At 51.7% G+C, this 26,135-nt stretch overlaps 2 protein-coding genes across 4 annotated transcripts; one reads left to right on the top strand and one right to left on the bottom strand.

The window, feature by feature from the left end:
- Positions 1-192: 192 nt before the first annotated feature.
- Positions 193-6,583, bottom strand: METTL25B (methyltransferase like 25B). Its single transcript, XM_082658814.1, has 8 exons — positions 6,206-6,583; positions 3,660-3,784; positions 3,314-3,506; positions 2,788-2,850; positions 2,410-2,553; positions 1,477-1,958; positions 874-1,058; positions 193-445 (listed from the first exon to the last, which is right to left on the bottom strand). Exons 1-8 carry the CDS (start codon positions 6,314-6,316, stop codon positions 324-326), a joined length of 1,425 nt encoding a protein of 474 aa, XP_082514940.1. The 5' UTR covers positions 6,317-6,583; the 3' UTR covers positions 193-323.
- A 226-nt stretch (positions 6,584-6,809) lies between these two features.
- On the top strand, positions 6,810-12,930 carry ISG20L2 (interferon stimulated exonuclease gene 20 like 2). 3 transcript variants are annotated; one of them, XM_082665071.1, is made up of 5 exons: positions 6,849-7,032; positions 7,233-7,254; positions 7,654-8,499; positions 10,594-10,794; positions 11,506-12,930. In XM_082665071.1, exons 3-5 carry the CDS (start codon positions 7,768-7,770, stop codon positions 11,617-11,619), a joined length of 1,047 nt encoding a protein of 348 aa, XP_082521197.1. In that variant the 5' UTR covers positions 6,849-7,032; positions 7,233-7,254; positions 7,654-7,767; the 3' UTR covers positions 11,620-12,930. The 3 variants fall into 3 exon arrangements, with proteins under 3 accessions (XP_082521198.1, XP_082521197.1, XP_082521196.1); XM_082665072.1 differs by lacking the exon at positions 7,233-7,254 and having other exon boundaries at positions 6,810-6,897; XM_082665070.1 differs by lacking the exon at positions 7,233-7,254.
- The last annotated feature ends 13,205 nt before the right edge of the window (positions 12,931-26,135 follow it).

The raw sequence follows: 26,135 nt of genomic DNA on the forward strand, positions 1-26,135 counted from the left end.
GTGGGGACTGGGGATGTGAGACCTAATTTAGCACCTCTGCAGGATTCGGTAGGGAGGGTGCATGTCTGTCCTTTCCTATACTTAATAGAAAAGACAGAGAAGTAAAGATTTCAATTTTTTAATAAATTAAAAATAACTTTTTGCATAATGTTACATAACACACAGAGGGAGAGAAAGGGTATGAAGCTGAAGGTTTGTAGGGAACCAGGATTCCACGGAGGATGCTGGTTCTCTGGCTGAGGAGGTGGGTGAAGACTCCGCCACCCAGTGTGGTACCTGGCAGTTTCAGATGGGGTCTGAGATATGCCCTTCCTCAGGCTGTGTCAGCTGTCTTCAGTCTCCAGAACAGAGAAGGTCTCACCCAGAGGCCTTTTGGTGGCCACCAGAACCAGGTTTCTCGGAGAGAGTTCGGGGCTGAAGATGGGCAGGAGCTCAGCATGGAAGCCTATGAGAAAGGCAGGGCTACTCAGAAGGGGAGAAATGGAACAGACTCTTAGCCACTTCCTGCTTAGCCTGTAGGCATAGCCCCTTTTCCCCATGGGGGAGGCTCCAGGGGGTCTAAGGAGACCCAGCTCTCCAGGAACATGAGTGCCCGAGACACTGACTCGGGAGGAGGCAGTCTGCAGCACATCGTAGGTTCTCAGTGCCTGGGATGCTGGCTTAAAATGCACCTCAGGGAGGTACCACCACAGGCAGATTCAGTAGGAATTTGCATTAACAAGTTCCCCTTCCCCCATCTGACTCTGAAGCAGCTGGTCTGAGAATCACCACAGCAAGGAACCTAGTCCTGGCAGGTGCAGGGGCCAGGACCTGAAGGAGAGCCCTAGAACTCCAGCCCCTCTGGCCCTGGGTCCCTGCTTTGGCCACCCTCACCCTGCTCCTGAAGGTAGAGCAGCCGGTCCAGTAGAATCAGTGTCTCCACCAGCGGGGCCAGCAGCAGGGCCAGGCTGAAGAAGGCCACCACACGGTTCTCCTGGGCCTGGTGGGCCCGAAGGGCAGCCAGATTCAGCGGCAGGTGGGGGTCAAGCCCCACCCGCTGGAGCCCCCGCTGCACGTATCTGTGGGGTCAGCCACAGACAGCACTCAGTTTGGTTTTAGAACCCTCCTCCCCCATTCAAACTGTCCATTCCTAATTCAATTCCAGCTGTAATAGATTTGCCACCCTAAGGCATTTTTAAATGTTTTTCTGGCTGTGAGCTGTCTGTCCAATAGCAAATCAATCCAAAAATTTATTTTCATCCTAATCTGTCCAATTATTTAGCCATATTTTTAGCATTTCAAAAACTTGATAAAAGAGTGACAACTGCCTTTTAAAGAAAGTTTGAAGCTGCTTCAGAACTCAAAATCACTCCCCTCCTCCCAGCACGTTTAGATTTTCTTCAGGACATGCTAAACAGTTGAGGGTGGGAGGGGAGTCATACCTCCAGTAGGTGATACCCCCCTCCTCACGCCCCCCCCCCAACTCCCCAGCCTCACTCTTCAATCTTGAGCTCGTGGACCCTGGGGATCCCCTGCACGCCTGGCCGACGGAGCTCGGGCCGGGCACGCCGGATGACTGTCTCCAGTGCTGCCCGGTAGCAGTGGGTTCGGAGGCCAGGGCCTGCTTTCTGCAGCCGCTCAGCGTATTCCTCCAGGGCGTGGCAGGCCCCCTCCCGTAGCCTGTAGGGCAGTTCACGGCCGGGCAGCCCAGCCACCCACTGACTCAGTGGGTAGCCACCGGGGTCACTCAGCTTCATGTAACAGCAGCCCACTGAGGCCAGGGCCGCCACCTCAGGGCGGCAGAAGTGCCTCAGCAAGGCAACACTCAGATCCCCACAGGCGTGGAGGCCTGTCAGCAGCAAGCGGGCCTCACTCTGAGGTGAGCTCTCCAGTGGAAGCAGGAGCTCCTCACACAGGGCCGTGGGGTCTACCCACCTAACCACATGGTGGGGGCGGTGGCGAGGGCCAGTGTGGACCACCTGTGGAGGCAGGACAGAACAGAGGCAGATGGGAAGCCGGCTTCCCGTCCCCGTGCCACCTCAAGCCACTGGAATGGATCTGTCCTCCGAGTTCCTTCCCAAGGAGGAAGGTGGGGGAGAAACTGGGGCAGAGGAGAAAGTGGAACTTTAAATCAGGAGATGGGATAGATTCTGGGTCTGTTATTAGTAACTGCAGGTCTTTTCGTCTGAGCTTCCTCATTTGATTGGCCACTTTTTACAGGTGGCTGTGAGAAGGACGTATCGGTGTGGAAAGCATTTTTTAACTAGAAGGTGCCTTTAAGATATGAGGAGGCTTTGGGAAAGGGGTAGCAGAAATAGAGACACGCCATGTCAAGCTGAGAAACTTAAAAGAGGGAATTAGCCTTGGTGCCCAATTCCAGCCAAGCAGACCCTGCTCTCACGGTCCTGGCTGCAGGAAGGGCTGGTCTACCTGTGGGTTCCTCTTCTCCTCTTTCTGCAGAGCCTGCAGGAGCTCCTGGTCTAGGCGCTGGGCTCTCTCCACCAGTCTCTGATCCCCTTCAATGCTCTTCACCATCAGCCCCAGCCCCAGGGACATGAAGCGGGAGAGATGGCCCTGGAGTCCCGAGAGGGAGGGTGGAGACAGCCCCGTTCAGTGTCCTCTCCACTGTCCCCCTCCCTATCTGTGGTTTGGACGCCTGGGTCCTAGGCCCCCAGAAGGCTTAAATTCTGCCCAGCTTGCTTCTACCACTCCTTAGCACCTGCCTCCCTGGGCCTGTGGCCCGATAACCTGTCTTCCAGCTGTTCTAGCCCCACAACAAAAAACCAGAACATTAGGGGTCTGGCTCACCTGGCCTGAGCCTACATCCACAACTTGGGTGCAGCCTGTGAGGTCACTCAGCTTCTTCACCAACTGAAAGAGGAGGGAACAAAGGTCTCCTGCCATTGGTGTTGGCTCCCAGGGCAAACACCCATAATGAGGGTGGAGGAGCTGAAGATGGCAGAGGAAGATGGGTAGAGGGAAGAGACAAGAGACATGGAAACCAAAATGGGGTGTGCTGACCCCAGGCTCAGGCTACTGTCTTTGCTCCTCTCAGGCTAGTGATTCAGTCTCCTCCACAGAACAAGAGCCCTGCTGTGAAGCCGTGAGCAGATTGTGAAGGTTATCAGAACAAGATTAAGCCAGTGATTCAAATACAGCCACCAAACAACCCAGCAAAAGGATGAAGATATGATTATAGTGTATCTGACAAGGAAGGGACCTTCTGGGGCCTCTGGTCCTGCAGGTAATATAAGGTGCCCACACCTTTGTAACCCATAGGCTTAAGGAGTCCCCAGGCTCCCAGATACCACCTATACCCCAGCCATCTCCTCACCTCTCCCAGCCTCCGAATCTCATGCTGCTTCTTGGGCCTGACATGTTTCCGGAATGGAGCTGTCAGTCGGGAACTCTGGCTGGGGTTCTCCAGGAACTCTGAGGGGGTCTGAAACCCAGGCGTCCGGGTAAAAGCCAGGGCATAGGCTGTGGACTTCAGGGCCAGCAGGGTGAGTGGCCACACCGACCTGTACCTGAGATAGCCCACCCAGGCCCCCAGTGAATAGTCCCATTGCATCCTGAGTGTGCAAGTTTACAACCCAGGAAGCCCTTGTGAGACTCTGAGCAATGGCTCCCTGCAGGGCTCAGCACCAAGCCCCCCAACACAGGTGCCCTCTTGCCCATACCTGGCCACTTCCCCTTCCCCAGGCTTCCCCAGCAGCAGTGTGGCCAGCTGTGGCGGGTTCAGTCCATCCAGGGCTTCCTGCCATGAGCAAGGGAGTGTGCCCCATAGGTTGTCTGTGAAAAATTCCTGTAGGGGAAAGGGAGAAGCAATCAACAGGCTACTACTCTTCCCATTCTTCCCTGCCCCACTCAACACATGGCCACTGGCTGCAACTAACAGGCACCTCTACTCATTGGCTGTCATCTCTTCTCTGAAGCCTGCTCTAGCCTCCCCCTCCTTCCTCTGAGCCCAAACTGCATTTTGGACACATCTCTCCTTTTAGCAGTGTCCCCACTTATTTATGTGTCTGTTTCCTCCACTCAACTAAAGGGCAGGGATGGTGGCTTCACATCTGCATCCTCAACACCACAGTGACTGACGCCCAGTATTAGTGTTACCATCTAGTAACCTACCATTAGATGTGCCAGACATTATATATGTCAGAATGTTGGGTGTTTTTTTTTTTTTTTTGCCCGAACTGCGTGGTTTGTGGGATCTTAGTTCCCCAACCAGGGATTGAACCCAGGCCCTCCGCAGTGAAAGCGCCGAGTCCTAACCACTGGACCACCAGGGAATTCCCTGCCAGAATGTATTTTTATTCATTCATTTATTCAACACAAATTCTGGAGCTTTGGTTAGGCACCAAGTTCTATCCTAGGCTCAGGGGATACAAACAATGAAGCAGACAGACAAGATCCTTGCTCTTACAGAGCTTACATTTTAAAAAATTATTTCAGATAACATCAAATGCCACATAGACAATAAAACACTAATGAAACAGTAACAATGGAGAGTTTGAGACAGTACTATTTTAGAGCAATGAGGGAAGACTTGTCTGAGAAGGTGACACTTGAGCTGAGATTTGAATGATGAACAGGAAACAACACATGTAAAAAAATTCAGGCAGTGGTTGCCAGAGTCAGGGGGTGGGGGTGGGTAAAATGGGTGAGGAGGGTCAAAAGGTACAAACTTCCAGTTACAAAATAAATGTCATGGAGATGTAATGTACACCATAGTGACTATAGTAAATAATACTGTATTGTATACTTGAAAGTACTGTGCACTTGAAAGTTGCTGAGAGAAGATCTTAAAAGTTCTCATCACAAGAAAAAAATGTCGCTATGTATGGTGATGGATATTAACTAGACTTACTGTAATCATTTCATAATATATACAAATCACTATATTATACACCTGAAACTAAAATGTCAATTCTATCTCAATTTTTAAAAATTCAGGTAATAGCAAACACAGAATACTATAATATGCCAGGCACTGTCTGAAACATTTTACGTATATTAATGCATTTAATCCTCACAATTACCCTATGAGATAGTACTATTTTTTCCCCCCATTTTACCGATAAGGAAACCAAAGTACAGCAATTAAGTATTCTGTCTAAGTCAAAAAGCTAGTAAGTGGCACAGCTGGGATTTGAAACCAATTTGACTCTAGAGTTCTTGCTCTTAACCACCCTACTCAATTGCCTTTCTGTGGAGGAAAAACATTCCAGGCAGATCAGTAGTGTACAGATCAGTGTAGTACAGTGAATGTGGGAGAGACTGAAATGTGATGGGGTTTAAAAGAGAGCAGGGGACAGATCATGTAGGGTTTTATAGGTAATGGTAAAGAATTACAATTTCATCAAAATACCTAAGAAGCAAGAAGTGTCCTGGTGAGATTTACATTTTTAAAAGATTAATCTGGCTGTTTTGTGAAGAACTGGGTATGGAGGAGAGGAAGCAAACAGAGAGATCAGTTAGGAAGTAGTCCAGGAGAGAGATGATGTTGGCTTGTCCTAGGGTGGTAGCAATGGCAATGGAGACAAATGGGTGAATTTGGATCTATTCTGGAAGTTGAGCCAATAGGACTTGTTGAAGGGCTGGATCGTAGATCAATGAAGAAAAGAGCTGAATCGAGCATGGCTTCTGGGTTTGGGAGCTGAACAATTCGGTGGATGTTGGTGCCATTTATACATCATCTCATTTATTCTTCACAATGATCCTTCAAAAAGAGATCCATTTTACCGCTCAGGAACTGAGGCTAGGAGGAATGTTTTTTTTTATGCCTAAGGTTAACACAGTAGGGGAGGCAGGATTCTAGTCCAAGTCTGTCAACTCCAAAGTTGGAATTGTCCATTACACTGCAAAGCCAGGAATTTATTCAAAGCTTGAATGAATGAACATGTGTGTTCTCGAAACACCTCACATGTTTCTGGGAGAGTTTAACGTAGCTGCAGCAGCATGGCTCAAATGTCCATGCGTTTTATTACTTTGGACTTGAGAGGGTTAGAAAAACAACCTAGATGCTAAAACTATTAATATTTAGGTCATCTGAAAGAAAAAGAAGGGGGGGGGGCTGCCCCAGCTTTAACCCTTTCTTGTACAGACAGAGACTGAATAAACATTAGAAAAGAGATCAGAAGCTAACTCTACATTCTTCCCCTGCCGTGGCTAGGGAGCCACCCACATAACCAGGAGCACCCCACCCACAACCCTGTGGCCTCACAATGATGTAGGCGTCCAGGATGGAACGGTAGAGCGTCACGACCCGGGTGAGGTTCACAGCTAGCTGCCTCCTCGCTTCGTGAGAGAGGCCCCGGGCGGAGACCCCCGGCATTCCGGGTCCCAGCCGGTGGCGCGGGGAGGGAGAATGCAGTGAGGCGGTAACCTGAGTCAGGACTACGCGGGTCCGGGACCCGGGCTTGGCTCAGCTCTGCAGAACCGGAAGAAAGCGCTCAGAACCCGGTCCCAGACGCCGCCTTTCCGGGATTCGAGCTTGGGGTTGAAGACTTGAGGCGCCCTCCTGACGTCACAGGCCGCGACGTCCCATAGACCGAAGCTGTCAGCATTGGACGCAAACCGGGAGGCGGTGCCAGCGCAGTGACGCCACAGAGGCGTGCCGCGGCGCCCACCTCAAGGAGTGGGGCGGGCCAAGTTCCAGGTCCCGCCTCCAGATCCCGCCCCTTCCCATACACTTCCCTCTTCTAACGGAAGTGAGGCCCGGGGCCTCCGGCACGCTGCAGTGCCAGTTTGTAGCGGTCTCCTCACACCTTCGAATTGTACCTCCACTGGGCTAGAGGGGCCGGGGAGAGCATCCCGCCTCCGCCCCCACCCGCGCCGCCCCGCCGCCGCCGCCGCCGCCGCCGCCGCTGCCGCATCTCACACACTAGGAATCCCTGGCCTCGCTCCCGGAGGCAGGTGCGCTGTGGGTACGCGGGCCCGGCCTCCGGCGCGTTCCAATCCGCTAGCCTGCCGGCTCGGGCCTCGCCTACGCGCGCCAATTTCCGCATCCGGCTCCTGGCGCTTCCGGTCTTAGCTGGGCCCATCTGGGAGGTAGGTGTGTGAGGGTGGGAAGCTGGCTCCGTGGCTTGGACGACCAGAGTGTGCTGTCCCCAGCCTCGGTTTTCCCCTCCGCTAATATGTGTTGTCAAAGGTCCTTTCTTGGGAGAAGGACTTGAGTGAGCTGCATGTGGAGATTTTCTTCACGTGGAGATGAGGGAAATGGGTGCCTGAATTTCTATCTCTGTCCTTAGGACCCGCGCTGGGGATGCCTGGGTAATTCAGAGGTCAACTATGTCAAACCTGTGACTGCCTTCGAGCATACTTAGACGTTCCTTCCCTGGGCAAATGATAGAGCTCACCTATTCTGGCGTTCCAGATCACAAGAGTTTCAGATGGTTGGCCCTGCAACCCCCTCAGTTTACAAATGAGACTGAGATCTAGAGAGGGGAAATGGCCTTCCTAATACCATACTGCTGGAGAATTGGGGGGCTTCCCCGGAACCCAGGCTTCCTGGTTCAGAAGGAAGTCCTCCTTCCATCATTTCACATTTCACGTTATCTGAGAGGTTACTCTGATGTCTTTCCTCTCTCCTTTAAGTCCTACGGAAATGGGTCTTATCTTACTGGTTCCCAGGCCTATGGACTCCGTTATCAGGATCATTTTCTTCCCCAGGGTATACTACAAACCTCCAGATGTTGGCCTATGGGATTCAGCAGAGAATGAGTTGTCCATCTTCTCATTGGTAAGCTGTTTTTCCCAACTGTTCTCCCACCATCCACCGTCATCATGTCTACCTTACTCCTCAATCTGGATTTTGGCGAACCTCCCCCCAGAAGGGCATTAGAAGGCAATGCCAAGCACCAAAAATTTGTCAAGAAGCGGCGGCTCTTGGAAAGGAAAGGCTTTCTGAATAAGAAGCAGCAGCCCCCTAGCAAGGTCCCTAAGTTGCGCTCAGAATCTTCAAAGAAAGGGGACACTCCCAAGGTGGATGGCACTTGGAAGGCCCCTCCCCTTCCAAAAAAGAAGACTGCTGCTTCCAGCAGTGGGTCAGAGCAGTCCCTGGACAAGAAAGCTGCAGTGCCTTGGCTGACCCCTGCTCCTTCACAGAAAGCTGGTTCTGTTGTGGCTAAAGTAGATTTGCTGGGGGAGTTCCAGAGTGCCCTACCAAAGATCAAGAGCCTCCCAATTCGCCCCCAGAAGAAGGGCTCCCAGAAGAACCCTCCTCAGAAGACTGCCCCACAGATCTCCACCCAAGCTCACTCAGAGAATAAATACCCTGGAGCATCCCAGAAGATGCCAACGAAGATGGTGGCAATTGACTGTGAGATGGTGGGCACAGGACCCAAGGGGCATGTCAGTTCCTTGGCTCGATGTAGCATTGTCAGCTACAGCGGAGATGTGCTTTATGATGAGTACATCCTTCCCCCCTGCCACATTGTGGACTACCGGACCAGATGGAGCGGTATCCGGAAGCAGCACATGGTGAATGCTACACCCTTCAAGATTGCTCGGAGCCAGGTGAGAGGCATGGGAGATGGTGGTAGCAGCGGGGTGGGTGGGGAGAGGTCCAAATCATTTTTCTGCAAAGAATATCACCCTGGGGAGGCGCCGAAGGATTGTGGAGGGAGGGATGGAGTGGGTGGAGTAGCAGATGAAAAAGGCTTTCTGTTGGGATAAGGAGTGGTGAGAGTCTGGAAAGTTACAGTTAGCGGGTGTAACGAACTTTATTAAGATCTTTTAGGTCCCAAGTGGAATCCTCATCTGGAGAACCGGGAATCTGCTAGAGAAATATCAGCCAGTGATGGACAGAGCAACAGGCATGAGTGCCAGGGGGAAAGGGCTCAATTTGAGAATGCCTTGTAGAGGTGGGGTCTAGGGTTGAGAATAGAGAGGTGGAGAGGGCTTCCCAAGCAAGAAGTAGCCTGTGGCAATGTGGAAAGTTGGTGGTAGGAGAAGGCAGAACATTGACAGAAGGAGCTGGGGCATATTTGTATAACTGGAACAGGTAGCCTGCAGTGGAGGGGATAAAAGACACCGGGCTGGTATGTTGGGGTTCTCATCTCACTCACTGAGCAAACCTAGCCACTGTAAGTCCTATGCTGAATACTGGAGGCCCAACAAATGAACAGGAGAGGAGGGTGAGCCGGTAAATGTGAAGGGAAGGGAGCCTGCTGGTCTTGGAAGGCCTCCAGAGGGCGCCTTTGGTCCACTTCTTTGTAATTTCAGCTCCACATTCTTTGCCTTCTCTAGACACACACTGTTCCAATAATTCCTCATATGCCAGAGCAGTCAGTTGGAGGAATTTCATCAGAGGTGGAACAGCTGGATTTTAGAAGGAACTTGAAGAGTTGAAGAACATCCTGTGCACCAGGGGCATAGCTGAGCAAAGGCTTGGGAGAGGCAGAAGATGGGGTGGGCCTGAAAGAGCAAATCCACTTAGCTTTAAGGCAGGCTATATGTTGAAATTAATGCGAAGTAAAGGTGTTAGTGGTCAGTAAACTGCAGGTGCAGTTAGGAGCAACTAAATACCAAGTTGATTGGACTATATCTGGCTTTCATCATAAAAACCAGTGCCCAAGCTGGGGTATGAGACTAAGGTACATTCAGATGAGTCTTTTCCCTTCCAAGGGGTCCCATTGGGAGGCCAGGCATTGATTCCAGGCCTGTTGCTCTTGTTCACAATCTGTTTGGAACCCCATTTTGGTAATGGCCTTCAGAGCTCATGACATATTCTTTAGTTATCCTCATTGGCAGTATGTTCTTATGCTTTAAGATTCTGAAATGGTGAGAAATTATTTGGTTCCAAGAATGGTGTGAATAAGTTTCCTGACCAGCTGGTAAATACCCTCTGGTTATGAGCAGGAGGAGCTATGAAGCGCCGGGACTGATTTGTTAAAGCAGCATAAGTGTGGGCACTTGATCACTTCCCTCTGCAGCCTTAGTCTATAAATGATTCTTAATCTTTTTCTTTTTTGAGGTGGGGCGCTGTACCTCACAGCTTGCAGGACCTTAGTTCCCTAACCAGGGATCGAACCCCGGCCCCAGGCAGTGAGAGTGCCGAGTCCTAACCACTAGACTGCCAAGGAACTCCCAATTCTTAACCTTTTATGGCTTGTAGGCTCTTTGAGAATCTGATGAAAGCCATGGATTCCCCCCCCCAAAAAAAGGCAAACATATGCATATCTATTTGCATATAATTTGGGGCTTCCAGTACCTTCCTGGAGCCCATCTTTAACAACATTTATCCCAGCCTATGTCAAAGGCCAACATAATGACCATGGTTAAAGAACTTCAGGTATCAAGCCAGGACTGAACTAGGTAGTTACATGAACATCACATTGGGGTAGAAATTAATGTCAAGATAAGGTGCCACTGGTGATGTAAATCCAAACAGGGTTACACCATAGAAAATACCTACTTTTACCTTGGGGAGAGGAGACAGATTTCAGGTGAAAGAAAACTTGTGGAAGAGGGCATTTCAAGGATGAGGCAGGTGGGCAATTGGTTAAAAGAACCTAGAAGGACTTAAGCAGCCATGTTGGGCTTTGAAGATGCAGGGGCTACATCTTTGAATGCTGTTCCTCACCACCTCTTCTCCCATGCCTGTTTCAGATCTTGAAGATTCTCACAGGGAAGATAGTGGTGGGGCATGCCATCCACAATGACTTCAAAGCCCTTCAGTATTTTCACCCTAAGTCCCTCACCCGAGACACCTCCCATATCCCCCTCCTCAACCGTAAGGCCGACTGCCCAGAGAATGCAACCGTGTCTCTGAAGCATCTCACCAAGAAGCTGCTGAGCCGGGACATCCAGGTAGCGTCTTCCCAAATGCTGCCAGACCTCTGGCCTGGACACTGAAGGCTCTCCTGCTGCCTTTCTCCAGGCTCTGACCCTCAAATTCCTCTGGTTGTAGAGAGATCTGGATGGGATGCTCTGATGGGAAGAGCTTTGGGCAAAGGGGTCCATCTCTACATAGGGATAACTATTCCTGTTCTCTACCTCCCAGAGTGTTCCTAAGGATACTTGGAAAAGGAAAAAAGCCTGAAAGTGGGGATAAAACCCTAACTAAGAAAAGTAGAAAGCAGGTAGTTGTGGTGGTCTAAAAGACCACGTAGTGGATGCAAGAGGCTCTTATGTATTTCATATGTTTGGCAGTCAAAGAGGGGATGGCCTGCCTGGCATGAGGCTGTAGACACATGTCATATACAGATCAGTTAAGGAACTGGGGAAGGTGGAAGACTCAGAAGGCCTGTCTATGGTCTGGTTTGTTGTGCCTCTACAGAAGAATGTAGAACAATATGGTATGTCCATGTTGCTACAGAAAGGATTGAGGCAGACAGTAGCATAGGAGTTGAACCCCTGAAATGAGGTAAGGAGTAGGCTCTCACCACAGGTCTACCTTTGTAGCCCGCTACCTGCAGAAGCAGCAGCATCAGTGGGTTGGAGGGAGCCAGTTGGGAAGGGAAGAAACAGTCTCTTGTAGCTTCATGTTCTTTTCTTCCTCCCTTTTCTTCCTTCTCTCAGGTTGGGAAAAGCGGACATTCCTCTGTGGAAGATGCTCAGGCCACCATGGAGCTGTACAAGTTGGTCGAAGTTGAGTGGGAACAGCACCTGGCCCAGAATCCCCCAAAAGACTAGTGCCAGTGGGGACACTGGTGGTGTGGGGAGGCAGAGGCAGCACCACACCCAGGAGAACAGGGCAGTGGACCAGTGGACAGCTCTACCAGCTCTACACCTTTGGAAACTAGAGTTGTTGGGGAGAGTGAGGCTCCACCCCAGACTTAAAATCCATTAAAATTTCACCTCAGGTGTTGTTAAGTGTTCCATGGAAGGAGGAAGGCTCCATGTCAGAACCCAGCCCTGAAGGCTGTTTACCTCTTAAATGGTGCTAACCATGGGTCCCAGGGTGCTTTGCTCCTGGGAAAGCCTTTTGACTTTCAAGGGGCAGGGCATACTGGGAAGTGTAGTTTCCCAAACTGCCTTATCACTAGGGTGACCATATGTCTCATTTTATGCCTTTTGTTCTCAAGTAATTAGCAGCACCGTGTTGAACTTTCCAAAAGTATCCTGCTGGATGATAACTTGTATGATCACAGTTTCTCTCAGACTTTTTTTGGCTCAGAGTCTACATCCAGTCTGTGTTGGGATATCACCTGTTCTTTCCACCTTGACTTCCAGAGGAGCCATCCCTGGTGAGGTTTAGTTCTTAGGGTTACAAGGAAGTAGAGGTAAGAGAGTGTGACTTGGAAATCAATTTTTCGGATTTAGGAAAGCAGCCTCTTTCCTAAAGTGATAGAGGATTTATTTAATTTAGACCCCACTTGGAAGGTTAAAGAAGAATTCAAAGTGTTTTAATGGTTTTTAGTCTTTTACTTTGCTAAACCAAGCCTTTTAAAACTCAAATTATTCCCTTGATAAATTTTTATAAAGGAAAAACAATTGTGTGATGTTTTCTTTATAACTTCACGTTAAATAGCTTTGTCACAGGATCCTGTAGAGCTGTAATTCTGATAGGGGGTCCAGGGTCTGTGTGAATGACACTAACTGGGCCCTGGTTTGCTGGAAGTCATCAAGAAGCGCTGACCAAGCCTTTGTGTGTAGCCCATGTGCTCTGCTGCCTTGTCCTCGTCCCTACCACAAGTCAACGAGCACACCTAAAGTGACACCCCAAGCCATGCGAACACCCTCACACAGAGGGTATGTGACCAAGAGAGTGACTCAGAGAGTGGGCGTGCGGGAGGGATGGAGCCGGGGAAGAAGGGTGCTTCATGACGCCAGCCTGGTCGCTCCTGCCAGCTCTTCCTTGGTGGTATACACCCTCATGTTGGGAAGGTGAATCACAGGTCTGACTTTGTGTCTGGGATCGCTGCACTCTGTCTTGAGAGAACGCAGACTCCATGTATACACCAAGGCTTGTGCCCTCTTGAGTGGCTAGTTTGGCTCCAGGGGCCAGAGTCACAGTCATGGCTGCCCATAGAAGGGAATTTCCTGCAGCCAAACCGGACCCCACATGTGGTCTTGCTGTTGTGTCCTGCGCTACAGGATCTGCTTGCACAGGCAGCTGTTGAGCTCTGAGCAAGTTGGTTCCTGTTGAACCCAAAATATGTAGTGTCCATGACACTTCACAAAGAGGTGCTAGGCGTCCTTACACACCTCTAAGTGGGATTAATCAAGGAAGGCTACACCAAAAAGCGGGGATACAAGTCTTACTTGAAATGAAGGCGAGTCTTACTTACATTGTGATCAGTAAACTAGAATATATGTGGAAAATTCTCATTTGAGTTCAAGTTTTAGGGTACCTGGCTTTGTAATTTATTCCACTGAAGTATAGTTGATTTACAATGTTGTGTTAATTTCTGATGTACAGCAAAGTGATTCAGTTATACATGTATATATACATTCTTTTTCATATTCTTTTCCAATGTAATTTATCGCAGGATATTGAATATAGTTCCCTGTGCTATACAGTAGGACCTTGTTGTTTATCCATACTATATATAACAGTTTGCATTTGCTAATCCAAACTCCCAATCCATCCCTTCCCCACCCCACTTCCCCTTGGCAACCACAAGTCTGTTCTCTATTCTGAGTCTGTTTCTTTTTCATAGATAAGTTCATTTGTGTCATAGTTTAGATTCCACATGTAAGTGATAGCATATGGTATTCGTCTTTCTCTTTCTGGCTTACTTCACTTAGTGTGATAATCTCTAGGTCCATCCATGTGAGTAGCAACTGGCTTTTATGCTCCACTTCACCCCCCACTCAGGTGCCCTCAGTCCAGCGTTGGGAACAGCTCAGTCTCACTTTAGCTCACCAGGAAGAACCTGGAGACCAGAGGACCTTGCAGACATTTTCTTACTCTTCTCTTATCACACTTCCTGGTCAGAGCCCAGCTCACCCTGCAAGGTGCCTGGGGATCCCTGTACTTTATTATTATATTTTTAATAAATTTATTTATTTATTTATTTTGGCTGCGTTGGTTCTTTGTTGCGAGCAGGGGCTACTCTTCATTGTGGTGCACGGGCTTCTCATTGGGGTGGCTTCTCGTTGCGGAGCACGGGCTCTAGGCGCGCAGGCTTCAGTGGTTGTGGCCCGTGGGCTCTAGAGCACAGACTTAGTTGCTCCGCGGCATGTGGGATCTTCCTGGACCAGGGCTCGAACCCATGTCCCCTGCATTCACAGGTAGATTCTTAACCACTGCACCACCAGGGAAGCCCTGGGGATCCCTGTATTTTAATCCCCTCTTTCTCTGCCCCTCTGTTCCCAGGCTTCATCCAACTGATGACAGATAAGCCCCATTGCAGATTACTATGGAAATAGCAATCAGCAAGTCCTGTTTTGTCTTGGGTATTAAGGCTCTTCAGAGTGGAGCATACGTATAACAAAACACATGCTCTTCCAATAGCATTCTTTTCATAGCATAATAATGTTTTCTAATGCCAAGGCCCCCTTCTGCAGGTGAGAAGGATAAAGGGAAAAGAGTGTGAGAAGTGTTATCATGCCAAACACATTAGTGATCTTAAAATTTCATGTAACAAAGTGATTCTCAGAAGGGTAAGGGGGGATGTATTTTGAAATTTCAGGTGATAGCACTGCCATTCTCTCTACCCTTAAGAACCACTGATTGAGGGAATTCCCTGGCCGTCCCGTTAACCACTGGACTCTGCACTCTCACTGTCAAGGTCGTGGGTTCAATCCCTGGTTGGGGAACTAAGATCCCACAAGTCACATGGTGTGGCCAAAAGAAAAAAAAAAAACCACTGATCGAGTTAAGGCTCTAAAGGAATCATTTGATTCCTAGTTTAACAGATGGTTACAGCTGACGATAGGAAGGATGAACAGCACTGTAATTATGAACTTACCCCAAGACACATTAGCACAAGTGCAAGTTTAGAGACGCAAATTCCCATGTATGCAATATGCCAAGTGCATTTATGAATACCCTACATCTACAGTCTACGCATCATTGTTCACAGTGCTCTTTCATTTACCCTGTAATTAAGGGCAAGTCCAAAAACAGCCCATAACAGCATTTTATTGTTGTATTGATACTAGGTTTTAAGTCTGATCTTGCCACTTACTAAATTCGTGATGGTCAGTCAGTTTGTTTCTTGGAGCCCCAGTGGTTCTAGCATTAAAATTCTGGGGTTCTTTTCTAACCTTGAAGTTTAACTGATGGTTGCTGTCATTAATAATAATAATGGCAACCATTTATAGAGTGCTTCTCTGTGTCAGGCACTGTGCTGAGTCCTCTAGGAGCATTGTCCCATTCTCTGTAAGGTAGGTGGAGGTATTCCCATTTAACAGTTGAGGAAACTGAGGCTGACAAAAAGGAAGAAATATTCCCCAGGCCAAATAGCTGGAGGTTGGTGGTGCTGGCATTCAGACTGCCAAGTCTGCCTGTCTGAAGCCTCTGCTCTTAACCGCTGCCCTGCTTGGCTGTTAACACATTCAGGCAGCACCTGATGAGGCTTGGAATCCTTCCACTCAAATGTTTATTAAGTACCTGCTATGTGCCAGGCATTGTGCTAGGCACAGAGAAATGGCCTGTGACCCCGAGTTGCTTACGGCAACCTGAAGAAGAGAAACCAGTAAACTAATTTCAATTTAAATTTAAATCCTGCAAGGATTTAAAGCAGGGGAGTGAATTGGTCAGATCTGGGTTTTAGGAAGACGACGCTGGCAGCCCAATGGAAGCAGGATTGGGAAAGGGCCAGGAGCTGAGTTCTTCTGTTTGACTAATTTGATGAGCAGTGATGGAGTCCTGAATTAATGAAGTGGGAAGATGTATATGATCATCACTGAGGAGGTAGAGTCAGTAAGACTTAGAGATCAGGGCAAGAGGATTAAAGGTTGCCTTGATATTTCTGAATTACAGTGAATAGACAGCAGTGGTACCATTCACCAAGACAGAGAATATGGTGGGCAGAAGAGCAGGTTTTTGAGGAGGATGACTTGGGTATTGACTGACTTGACTTTGAGCTGCCTGAAGATACCCAAATGGAGATGTCCAGCCAGCAGCTGGATGTACCAGACTGGAGTTTAGCAGAGTAAAAGAGATCTGGGGCTGGAAACTAAGGCTTAGAGACAAGAGTGTAGCAGTGGGATGGAAGCCTTGGATTGGAACGAAGCCTTTATACATAAAGGTATAAAGAGCAGCAGAAGGTCAAAGTCTCAGGAAGTACCCATCCTTATAAGCTGCTGGAAGAAGAGAGGTCTGAGAGAGGGCTATTGGGTAAGAGGACAGCTAAGGAGAATCCCCAGGAGGGAGGAGATAGCATTAACAGCACGGAGAGCCAGCAAGCTGAGAGCAAAGAAAAGGGTCTATTTTGTAGCGATTTGGTGCCCTTGATCTCAGCAATGTCTGTGGTGGTGGTGGGGAAGGCGGCAGAAGCTCAGCTGACGTGGGCTGGAGAATAAATTGGAGGTGAGGAAGGAGAGGAGTGGGTGTGGACTGCTCTTTCTTGGCTCTGAAGAAAAGCAGGTGAAGGTTGCTGTAGGAGTGAGAAGTCTTAGGATGCCAATGGACAAAGCCAGTAGAGCATAAGGTGGCTCACGAGGGGGCAGGTGAAGTAAGCTACAGGGGATCCTGAAAGAGTAGGGGGAAGGGATGCCAAGCTTAGCCTTGGCCAGCAATAGGGATCCCTTGTCTTCTGGGACAGAAAGGAAAAAGGAACGGGTAGGGCAGATGGAGATGGTTTGGGATGATGGTGGAATAAAGTGATTAGCACCTGGTGACCTCGATTGCTCATTAAATGGGAGGCAGAGTGCTCTGCTGAGTATGAGGGGGAAGTCAGGGGACAGGAGCTTGGGAAGAATAAAGACGGTTTGCAGCAGCCACTGAGAAGACGGGAGAGCGAGCCGACCGAGAACACAAGGAAAGGCCTCTGAGCAACGGCAGAGTTCCGATTGAGGTCAGAACCTGAATTTGCAGGAGCACTGCAAGCTGCAAGCTGCAAGCTGCAAGCTGCTTGTCACAGTTTTTTTCTAGCATCACTCGGCAGCCCAAACAGAGAAGTGGAGAGTTTAAATGCTTGCGGCTGCATAGGCCGCAATGGGAGGACAGTGTGTGGTCCTGGAGGTGAGTGTCTGAACTGAGATGGAGATGAGATTGTTGGAGTCCATGGAGTCAAGGACCTGAGAGGCTGACCTGTTGAGTAAGCGCTGGAAGCCCCCAGGTGGCTGGCTGTAGGATTACATATCTATATATCTATATATCTGTACCTATATCTATAGATAGATAGATAGATAGATTTCTTTTTGGTTGCACTGCACGGCACGTGGGATCTTAGTTCCCTAACTAGGGATCAAACCCGTGCCCCCTACGGTGGAAGCATGGAGTCCTAACCACAGGACCTCCAGGGAACTCCCCGGCAGCAGGATTAGAAACAGGAGGTTGGGGAGCCTGAGCTAGATCCTTAGGGACCTGAGATAGATAGATGCAGCGAACAAGGAGTTGAAGATGCAATAAACATGGCATGAGCCTCAAAGAGTTGGGTCAGGGATTTCTAAGAGGGCGGCTGAGGCATCGTGGAGAGTTCTGAGGCCTCCCAGGCAGCGGTCATGGCCTCCGCCAGGGCTATATCACTCTCGTTTTCAGACCTGATTTTTGTCAGAGTACCTCTTTCATGCATCTATCAAGGACAGTTAAATAAATGATTAAGCCAGGAACAAGAGTACTAATGAAAAACAGGTATTTCTTTCAGCCTTAGTAGTCATTGATTTTGGTTGATGTCATTCACTTTTCAGTCACTTGTTCAAGAAATATTTATTGAGTACAAACCATGTGCCAGGTACCGTTGTAGGCTAGCGAAGTCTGCACGAACTTCCCTTGTAGTGGGGTGATGAGTGACATGAGGAAAAGTAAGGGGATAAGGCAGATATGTGTACATAAGATTTTAGATGGGCTGTTTAGAGAAGACCTCGCTGAGGAAGTGACACTTGAGCAGACCTGAAAGAAGTGAAGAAGCAAGTCATGTAGATATCTAGGGGAAGAACATTCCAGAGAAAGAGGGAGGTGCAAAGGCAGGAGGAATGTTTGGTGTATTTAGGGAGCAGCAAGGAGGCCGGCATGGCTGGAACAGGGGAAGCCAAGGGGAAGGGGGTAGGAGTTGGGGTTAGTGAGCAGGGCGAGATACAGGCAGATAATATAGAGCCTTGTAGCCCATCGTAAGGAGTTGGGCTTACTATCTGCACAAAATGGGGAACAAATGCAGGGTTTTGAGCAGACTGGTGTGAACTGGCTCAGGATTTAAAGGACTCCCCCTGACTGCTGTGAAGGGAGGAGAGTGGGAACAGAGAACCAAAGAGGAGGCTCTTGCTGTAATCTAGGCAAGAGATGATAGGAGTTGAGGCAGTGGATGTGGTAAGTGGCCTCATTTGAGACTAATTTTACATACACATGGATGATCTTTGGCGTGGTTGATGCTGAACAAATGTTTAAGCCAAGACCGACACCTTTGGCTTTTCAACTCTCACCCAAGCTCCTGTATACACTAGCCCACCAAAGAGAGCTCAGGAAGTACACGCACCCTCAGAAGTTGGGGACCCAAGGATGGTCAGGAGTGGAGATTTGCTGCACTCTGAGCAGACAGTCAGGGTTGCACTATCTCTTTCGCGCAGTGACTAAATGGGTAAGTAACATCTAGTGGCACTGCTAGGGGAGGGGTCCTGGTGAGTCCCTTCCACCCCAGCCCCTGGCCTGTGGGAACTGCTGCACAGGTCTTTGCTCCAGTCTCCTCTCTGCCCTCCCACCGCTTAACTGTGCTGACTTGCTGGTTTAGTTTGTTTCTTTCTTCAATATGTAAGGCTTCTAGCCTTATTTAGGGATACCATCAACTCTGTGCTTTCTTTGAAAGAGTATATATAATGCATAGGATTTTGAGAGAGATGGGGGTGGAGGGAAGAGGCAGAGAGAGAAGGTATTTTTAAGAATTTGCCATGGAAAGACAAGTACATCTTAATCTTCCTCCAGGCTCAACTGAATTCCACTCTGAAGTGTTTTAGAGCAAAGCTTTGGAATCAAACAGACCCAAGACGGTACATGGAAAGCTGTTGCACAGTGGTGGGTTCAGAGTCAGAGCCACTCCTTTCCCAGACCTGGGCACTGAGGATCGGGCCCTGTGCCTGTGACCCTGACCCCCCTGTCCCAATGCAGCACCAGGAACCTAAATTGTCTGGCATCCCTAGACCAGAGGCAGCTTCCCCAAGGGGCAGGTTCTTCACTCCCTTCTACCTTGTGGAATCCTGCTCGGTTCCTTCTTGGAAAGATTCCATGAGACGGATCCAAACCATAACCAAAGGAGGAAGAAGGCAGACTGCCCCCGCCCTGGGAGCTGGGGAGGGAGATGGAGCCCACACCCAGGACCAACAGGGAGGCAGAGGCAGATAATATAGCCCGATAGCCGGACACCTAAGGCTGGGGCTTGGACGCCGGGCTGAGCTGGCAGAGTGGGTAGGTCTGGGAAGCTTTCCTGAAGGGTGGGAGGGTGGATCTGGGGTCAGATCAAAGGGGCCCCCGGGCTGGGGAAAGGGCAGAGCAATCTGTTGCCTTTCTGCTAGGTTAGAACCCACCCCCATGCCCACTCTCCACTCCAAGGCAAGAACTGCCTCCTCCCAGCTTTGGAATCAATTCCCTGGGGCTCCTAGGAACCTAGTACCCGTGGGTCAGGGAGCTCATCAGAGGAGACTTGGCCCAATGAGACCACACTGCCCCCAAGCAGGGAGAAAGGCACACATTGTGTGTCCTTGACTCAGGATGGCTCCCTCTCTAGGCCAGCCACTGCAAGCTCAGTGGGAAGACTAACCAAAACTCCGGATCATCCGGAAACCTGGAAATGTGTGGCTGACAGTCCTAGAGCACTGGGATTTAGGAGGCGTGAGACCGTGGCGAGAGGTTGGCAGCTGTGAAATCCAGGAGTTGCTGGCTCCTTTGATCCCCCAGGGACGTGTCCCTGAGTATCCCAAGTGCCAAAGCTCCCGCTTGGATGTCTTTCCCAGGTTGATGGAGAAGACGCAGGTGGGGCGGGGTGCGGGGGGTTGTCACAACAGTGTGTCCTCAGCCTGGCGAGCTGAAATTCACAGACACTAGCCCAGTGCCCTTTAGGAATCCAGGCAGGCTGGGGGGCCCTGGTGGATGGGATGGGGTAAGGGGTACTGGGTTGGGGGAGGCAGGGAGACTGTACAGTCTCTCTTTGACAGCTAACATTTTCCAGAGCTGGAGCCTACAGGGGAAAGGAAATCAGAGCTTCCCACTTCACACATCTTTTTCCCATTTTGTTCATGCTGCCCAGGGAAAGCCATTAGGGCTAGGTCAGTCTGGGGCCTCCCCCACACTCCCATGTCTCCAGCCCTGCTATAAGGAGGGGTGGGATGGCAGGGTCACTGGAAGGACAAGGCCCTAGCCTGGCAAAGGGGCCAGACTCTGAACTCTTGTATCCCTTCTTAATTCCCTGCCTGCTCAAGATGGGAGGATGGGGGCAGGGACCAGGAATCTGGGCTCCTGGGGCCCTCCCTTACTCTGCTCTAATCCCCCTGCACCTCTGATTCTGTCTCCAGGGAGTCTGGCCCCCTGGCCTGGGCCTGGTCTGCAGCAGGAAGGGCCCTGGTGTTGGGGAAGCTGGCCCTTATTACCCGACTCTTGGGGCTTCAGCCCCCTTCCTGGAGCCATTAGCACAGCTGGTTTCCATAGGCCCCTAGGAGCCAGGCTGGGGGCCAAGCTACTAGGTCTTTTTTTTTTTTTTTTTAAATTTATTTTTGGCTGTGTTGGGTCTTCATTGCTGCATGCCGGCTTTCTCTAGGTGCGACGAGCGGGGGATAAGCTTCGTCGCGGTGCACGGGCTTCTCATTGCGGTGGCTTCTCTTGTTGCAGAGCACTGGCTCTAGGTGCGCAGGCTCAGTAGTTGTGGTGCACAGGCTTAGTTGCTCCGCAGCATGTGGGATCTTCCTGGACCAGGGCTCGAACCCGTGTCCCCTGCTCGAACCCGTGTCCCCAGATTCTTAACCACTGCGCCACCAGGGAAGTCCCAAGCTACTAGGTCTTACCTGGAGACAGTAGCTGCATTTGGGGGCTAGAGACAGGAGGGGAATGTGAGAGCTAAGGAGCTTTGAAGTGGTGTTCTCCCCAAGCTGGCCGACGTTCCTGAGTCTGACCCATCAGCCCCCTTACCCTGCCCACAGCACCCCCCCCAGGGACAGTGAGTCCAACACCCTCTTTCTGTCTCCATCCAGAACCTCAAAGCTCAGACCTGCGGCCCCCTCAGTTTCTCCTCTGGGACCTCGCCCTTCTCGCCTCCCTCCTGCCTCTTTCCTCTTCAATCCCAGAGTCTGATTATCTGGCCCAGTGCCCACCTTCTGCAGTTCAGCCCAGAAGAGGGATAGAGCACCCATCCAATCTGCAGCCTTGCCGATTTCTTTCTTCCTCCAGAAACTCCAGACCATCTCAATGGAGAGAGGGGTTCTTTACACCCCTGGCTCTTCTTCCATTTGCCATCCTCAGAGAGTGGGAGAGGAGGCATCTGGGAGATGGTTCGGGCTCCCCAGAACCAGTTTTGGGCTAGACTGCAGGCTGTTCATCTTTTCCAGGGCTAGCCACTGTCCCCAGGTGCCATGCAAACCCAGGTGTCCAGCCTGCCAAACCTGTCATAGCTACAGCCTTCTCCCTCCTGCCTTGGGCTGCCAGGGTTAAGGGGCCAGTGCAGGGCAGGGAGTGGAAATGGCAGAGGGGTCTGGCCCTAGTCACTGCATCATAAAAGCTAAAAGGAGTTTAACTGCAGGTCTCGGTGCTGACTGACTTCTTCATCCAGCAGTGCTGCCCTGGGGGGATTCCTTCGGGGGGGGGAGGGGCCACAGCTGGCCAGAGTCAGGTCCAGGCCCATCCAGCTTCAGATGCTGGCAACTGCCACCAACAGTCCCAGCCACACTGAATCCCCACCTCAGCCGGGAGGTTCTCTGAGAAGCGTGGAGGCTCCAGAGGAAGGGGAGTCGGATTTGGTGCCTTTCACTGCAGTAGGAGAGAAAACTGAGCAGGGGCCTACGTGGAGAAAGGGATGACCTCCCATGCCAGACTGGCAAGAAGCAAAGTCTAGGTGGTGGAGCCACGGTAGAGGGACAGAGAAACAAAGAGACCAGGGTCAAGGAATAGAATCAGTGCAGTGGTGGCCAGGCCTTGTGCAGGGGGTCTCCAGGCTCTTCAGTGACTGCCCACACCTCTGCGCCTGCCCCCTGAAAAGGCGAGCAGAGCCAGGGGCCTCTCTCAGGCGAAAGAGATTCAATCCGAACACTGTCTTCAGCCAGTGCATCTCCACCTCCTCCTTCTCCCCTCCCTTGCTCAGCCCCCCCGCGGCTCAGTGTGCCCGGCCCAGCCCTGAGGAAAGCGTTGGCGGAAGGAGCTGGGAACCAGGTAGCAGAGCCAAAAACAACAGAGGAGCCGCCTGGCTGCCTGGGTGCGGTGCAGATCCTCCCCTTGTCTAACTGTAATCCCTCCTATCACAGTCAGTCCTCTCCTCACACCCCGTGGCTCTGACCCTACTGGGCCATACTTACCTCCCTCTTTGCAGGGCCCTGGGGCTGGCCCCAGAGGCCACTTGTCATCCCCTACCTTTGAGTCCAGCTGCCCCTTCCCCCGGTCACTCGGATTCTCTGCTCACGTCTTCCTTAGTTCTCAGGGTCTCTCCCATGTGCCCAGATGTTCCTGGGAAATGAGTTGCCTCCTTTCTAGTTCTCTGCCTCCCAGCTTGCACTTTAGCTTGCTGGAAGCTCTTTTTTGGTCTAACTGCCATCCATCCTGTTGCAACGGCAATTTCATTTGCGGAGAATCAGAGCCGGCCTTACCAGATTTGAAAAGGGCTGGTCCCTAAACCCAGGGAGACACACAAATGGAACATCCCCTTCGGTACCGAGGATCAGAGCAGACTAGGAGGCAGGATGCTTAAGTCTACGCTCGGTGCTGAGTGGAATCCTGAGGGCTCAGGGAGGCCAGGAGACACAGCTGTCCTGCCCCAGGCACTCCCAACTCCCCTCTTCTACTTTCCGACTTCCCCACCCTCTATAGAAGTCCTGCTTTATTTGCTGCCCCTACCCTGAGTGGCAGAGACCCAGGTGTCCAGCCCCACCTGGGTTTAATTTCTACATGACTCCCAGCCAACAAACTCTGTGATCCAGCAGATGCAATAACACTGGTCAGGGTGAGGCCCTTCTACAAGTGCTGGCTTTGGCCAGAGAATCTCCTTGGTCCCAGTTGGGGGTGAGGGTGAGGGATTCATGACACTCCCACTCTTCCCATCACTCCTCCCCCACTCAGCTTCAAGGGAATGATGGAGAGGAGTGGGGGAGCCTCCTCTTCCCAAGCCCCCAGACCCCTCAATCGTGCACGCATCTACATCTACTCACATCCACACTCTTGCAACCATTCAGAGCCTGCCCATCTCCATTCCTTGTGCAAAACCAGCCACTTTCCTCATAGCCACACTGCAACGGGAACAAATCCCCAGAGTGTTTCTTTCCTAACTCTCTCAAGCCGGTTGCTTTCCTCCCCACCCCACCCCCATCCTGCCTCTGCTCCCCCAGCTTTTCTCACCAATTAAGCACCCTCCCCCACCTGAGTCTCCAAATTCCTAGGAGGAACCCCAAGAGAAGTATGACCAAGGCTCCTAGGAAGGGGAACGCGTTGCCCCAGGAGATCTGCAGCAGATTTGGTCATAATTAAAAGGCCAGCGACACTAGGAAATTCCTTCTCCTTATGGATCCCAGCGGGAAATTAAAGCCAGTTGTGACTGAATGACTGATGCTGGCTAAACTCCTCCCCATCGCCTTGTTCCAGGGCCCTAGTCCCTGCCCCTTGCCCCTAGGCTCCCCCAGCCTCCTCTGTTAGCCCCCTTTCCCGGTACCCCCAGCCCTCTCATCCCACTGCTCCCAACCCCAGTCCCCCAACCCCCTTCCCCTGAATCTCCCCTAAGCACCCCTTACACATGAGCCTCCATGCTTCTGTGGGGTAACAGGGCTGCTGGAGGCTGAGACATCCAGCCTAGCTGCCCGGCACCATGCTCTGGACCCTCTGCCCACCTCCCTCAGCCAGGGTTGGGGTGCGGGGGCTGAAACTCAGGCCCAGAGCTGCCAAACCACAAGCACATCTGGAAAAAATTCCCCTCCCAGCCTGACTTTCCTTTGTCTTACTTCTGTCTTTTTGGAAATTCTGGATGCCTGGCCAGTGGGGGGAGTGAGGAAGTGAAGGGAGGGGAGTGGGCCCAGGCCTCCTTCCTCCACCCCAGGGAGCCCCCACCTCCAGCCTCTCCAGTTTCCTCAGCCAGATCACATCCCTCCTCTGTGCTCCTGCAGGTCTAGGCTCCCTCATTCTGGATGACCATCTTTTGAGCGAGGTTACTACATCCTTCTCACAAGGCTTGTGCGGGGGAGGGCCACCACTGGCCCTTCTCTTTTGCAGCAGGAGGGATGCATATTGAGGAGACTGGACTATTCTGGCTGGGGTCTCAAGAGGGCTGGAGTGGAGATGGACATGGGACCTGGGTGGAAGAGGTAGGGGGCAGTGAGGGGGAAGGAGAGGCAGCAGGAGTCTGCTTTCCGCCATGTTCCCTCCCCCAGCCTCTCCTCAACCCTTTGGCTGGGAGCCTGATTTCACTGTCAGAACCTAATCCCCCTCCCTTTACCTACAGCGTTGCTGGAGCCGGGTGGATGGGGGAGGAGCACAGGCTGTGCCTTAACCCCAGGCCCTAAGCACCCCCCAGGGACCACCACCACCTCCGCTTTTGTCTGTCCATCCTCCGAGAGCCCTTCGACCTGCTGCCCCCTCACTTCCAGAAGACCAGGCCACCCGCACCCCCAAATAAACTCTCCCACACCAAACCTGGAACCCTAAAACCAGGCTGGAGCATCCAGCTCCCTTCTTCAGAACTGACATTTTATTGGTTATTGCAGGGTGGGACCCTGTCAAGAAGTCCTTTCTACAGTCTAATCTCCATCCCTCCTGCTCCAGAGTCACCCTAGTTGCATTATTTTTTTTCCTACACACCCGTAATTCAGAGATTTTCCTCTTTACAGCACAGAGACTCGACCTCCAGTGTGACTTTGGTAAATCCTCCAGCCCCTCTCCCTTGGCTCTCCTCCTCCGGGCTCCTCCCCAACTAAGGCCCCTACCTCCTTAGACCGTTCCCGGGCTCTAAGGGAAAGGGCCTAGAATCTCGGAGAGCCTGTCTTCTGCTCCACCCATGGCCACGCTGGCAGGGAGGGGCCAGGGCAGGAACCCAGGGCTGGGACCAGATGAGGGGATTTTCTTCACCGTCTCGGAAGAAACTGGGAGGACAGCTCCGGCAGGGTGGCGGGGGTGGGGTGCGGTACGGGCATCGGGGCCACGTGCACGGATTCGCCGAGGGCAGCTGGGCTGCAGTGTCCCTCAGCGCTAGACAGGCCCCCGGGTTCCGCCCGCTCAGGGTACCGCATCCTCTGCGGTCGGCGGTCTCGAGTCTCCCGGCTTGTATCCGAGGTTCCCTGCCTGACTTCCATTTGTTTCTCTGTCTCCTGGCCCTCTCCCCCGGGGTCTCGCTCACTCCCACTTGGGTCTCCGTGGGGAGCCGTTCCCTACCCCCTTCCTTTGATCTCCCACTTCAAAGCTGCTCGCGGCGGGGCGGCCTCTCCTTCCGCCAGTTTTACGGCTCAGAATGGTGACACCTGAGACCCCGCTCCGCCCCTTCCCCGGGGCACCCAGACTCCCCGCAACCTAGGTGGCAGCGCGGCGCGCCGAGGGCTCCGCGCCTCAGTCCCCGCCTCCCCTCCCTGCCGCCTGCTGCGATTCCCTCGGGGGTCTGGGGAGCCGAGTAACAGAGAAAGCGCCGTAATAAAGAGCTCGTGTCAAGTGATTGGCTGTGACCTCTGCCCTCCGCAGCCTGACGCTCCAGGCTCCTGTTTAACCCTTCGATGCCCGCCCAACGCTTTAAGAAGAATGAGTCTCTTTGCTTCAACTTCCAGCGTCCGCAGGCGCTACTTGAGCCCGATACCGGGTGGGGAGTCGAGGGTGGTGGGTAGAGGGTGAAGCCCCCTCCCAGCCTCTTCGAGTTGTTCCAGTAGGGGGCGCCGTTGCCTTACTTAGGTGCCTGGCCCCTAAACCCCAGGGCTCCCCAGCCGGTCTCGAGTTCGGAGCGGTC

This window comes from Grampus griseus, assembly GCF_964374135.1.
Source record: "Grampus griseus genome assembly, chromosome: 1".
In the NCBI taxonomy this organism is placed as follows: Eukaryota; Metazoa; Chordata; class Mammalia; order Artiodactyla; family Delphinidae; genus Grampus; species Grampus griseus.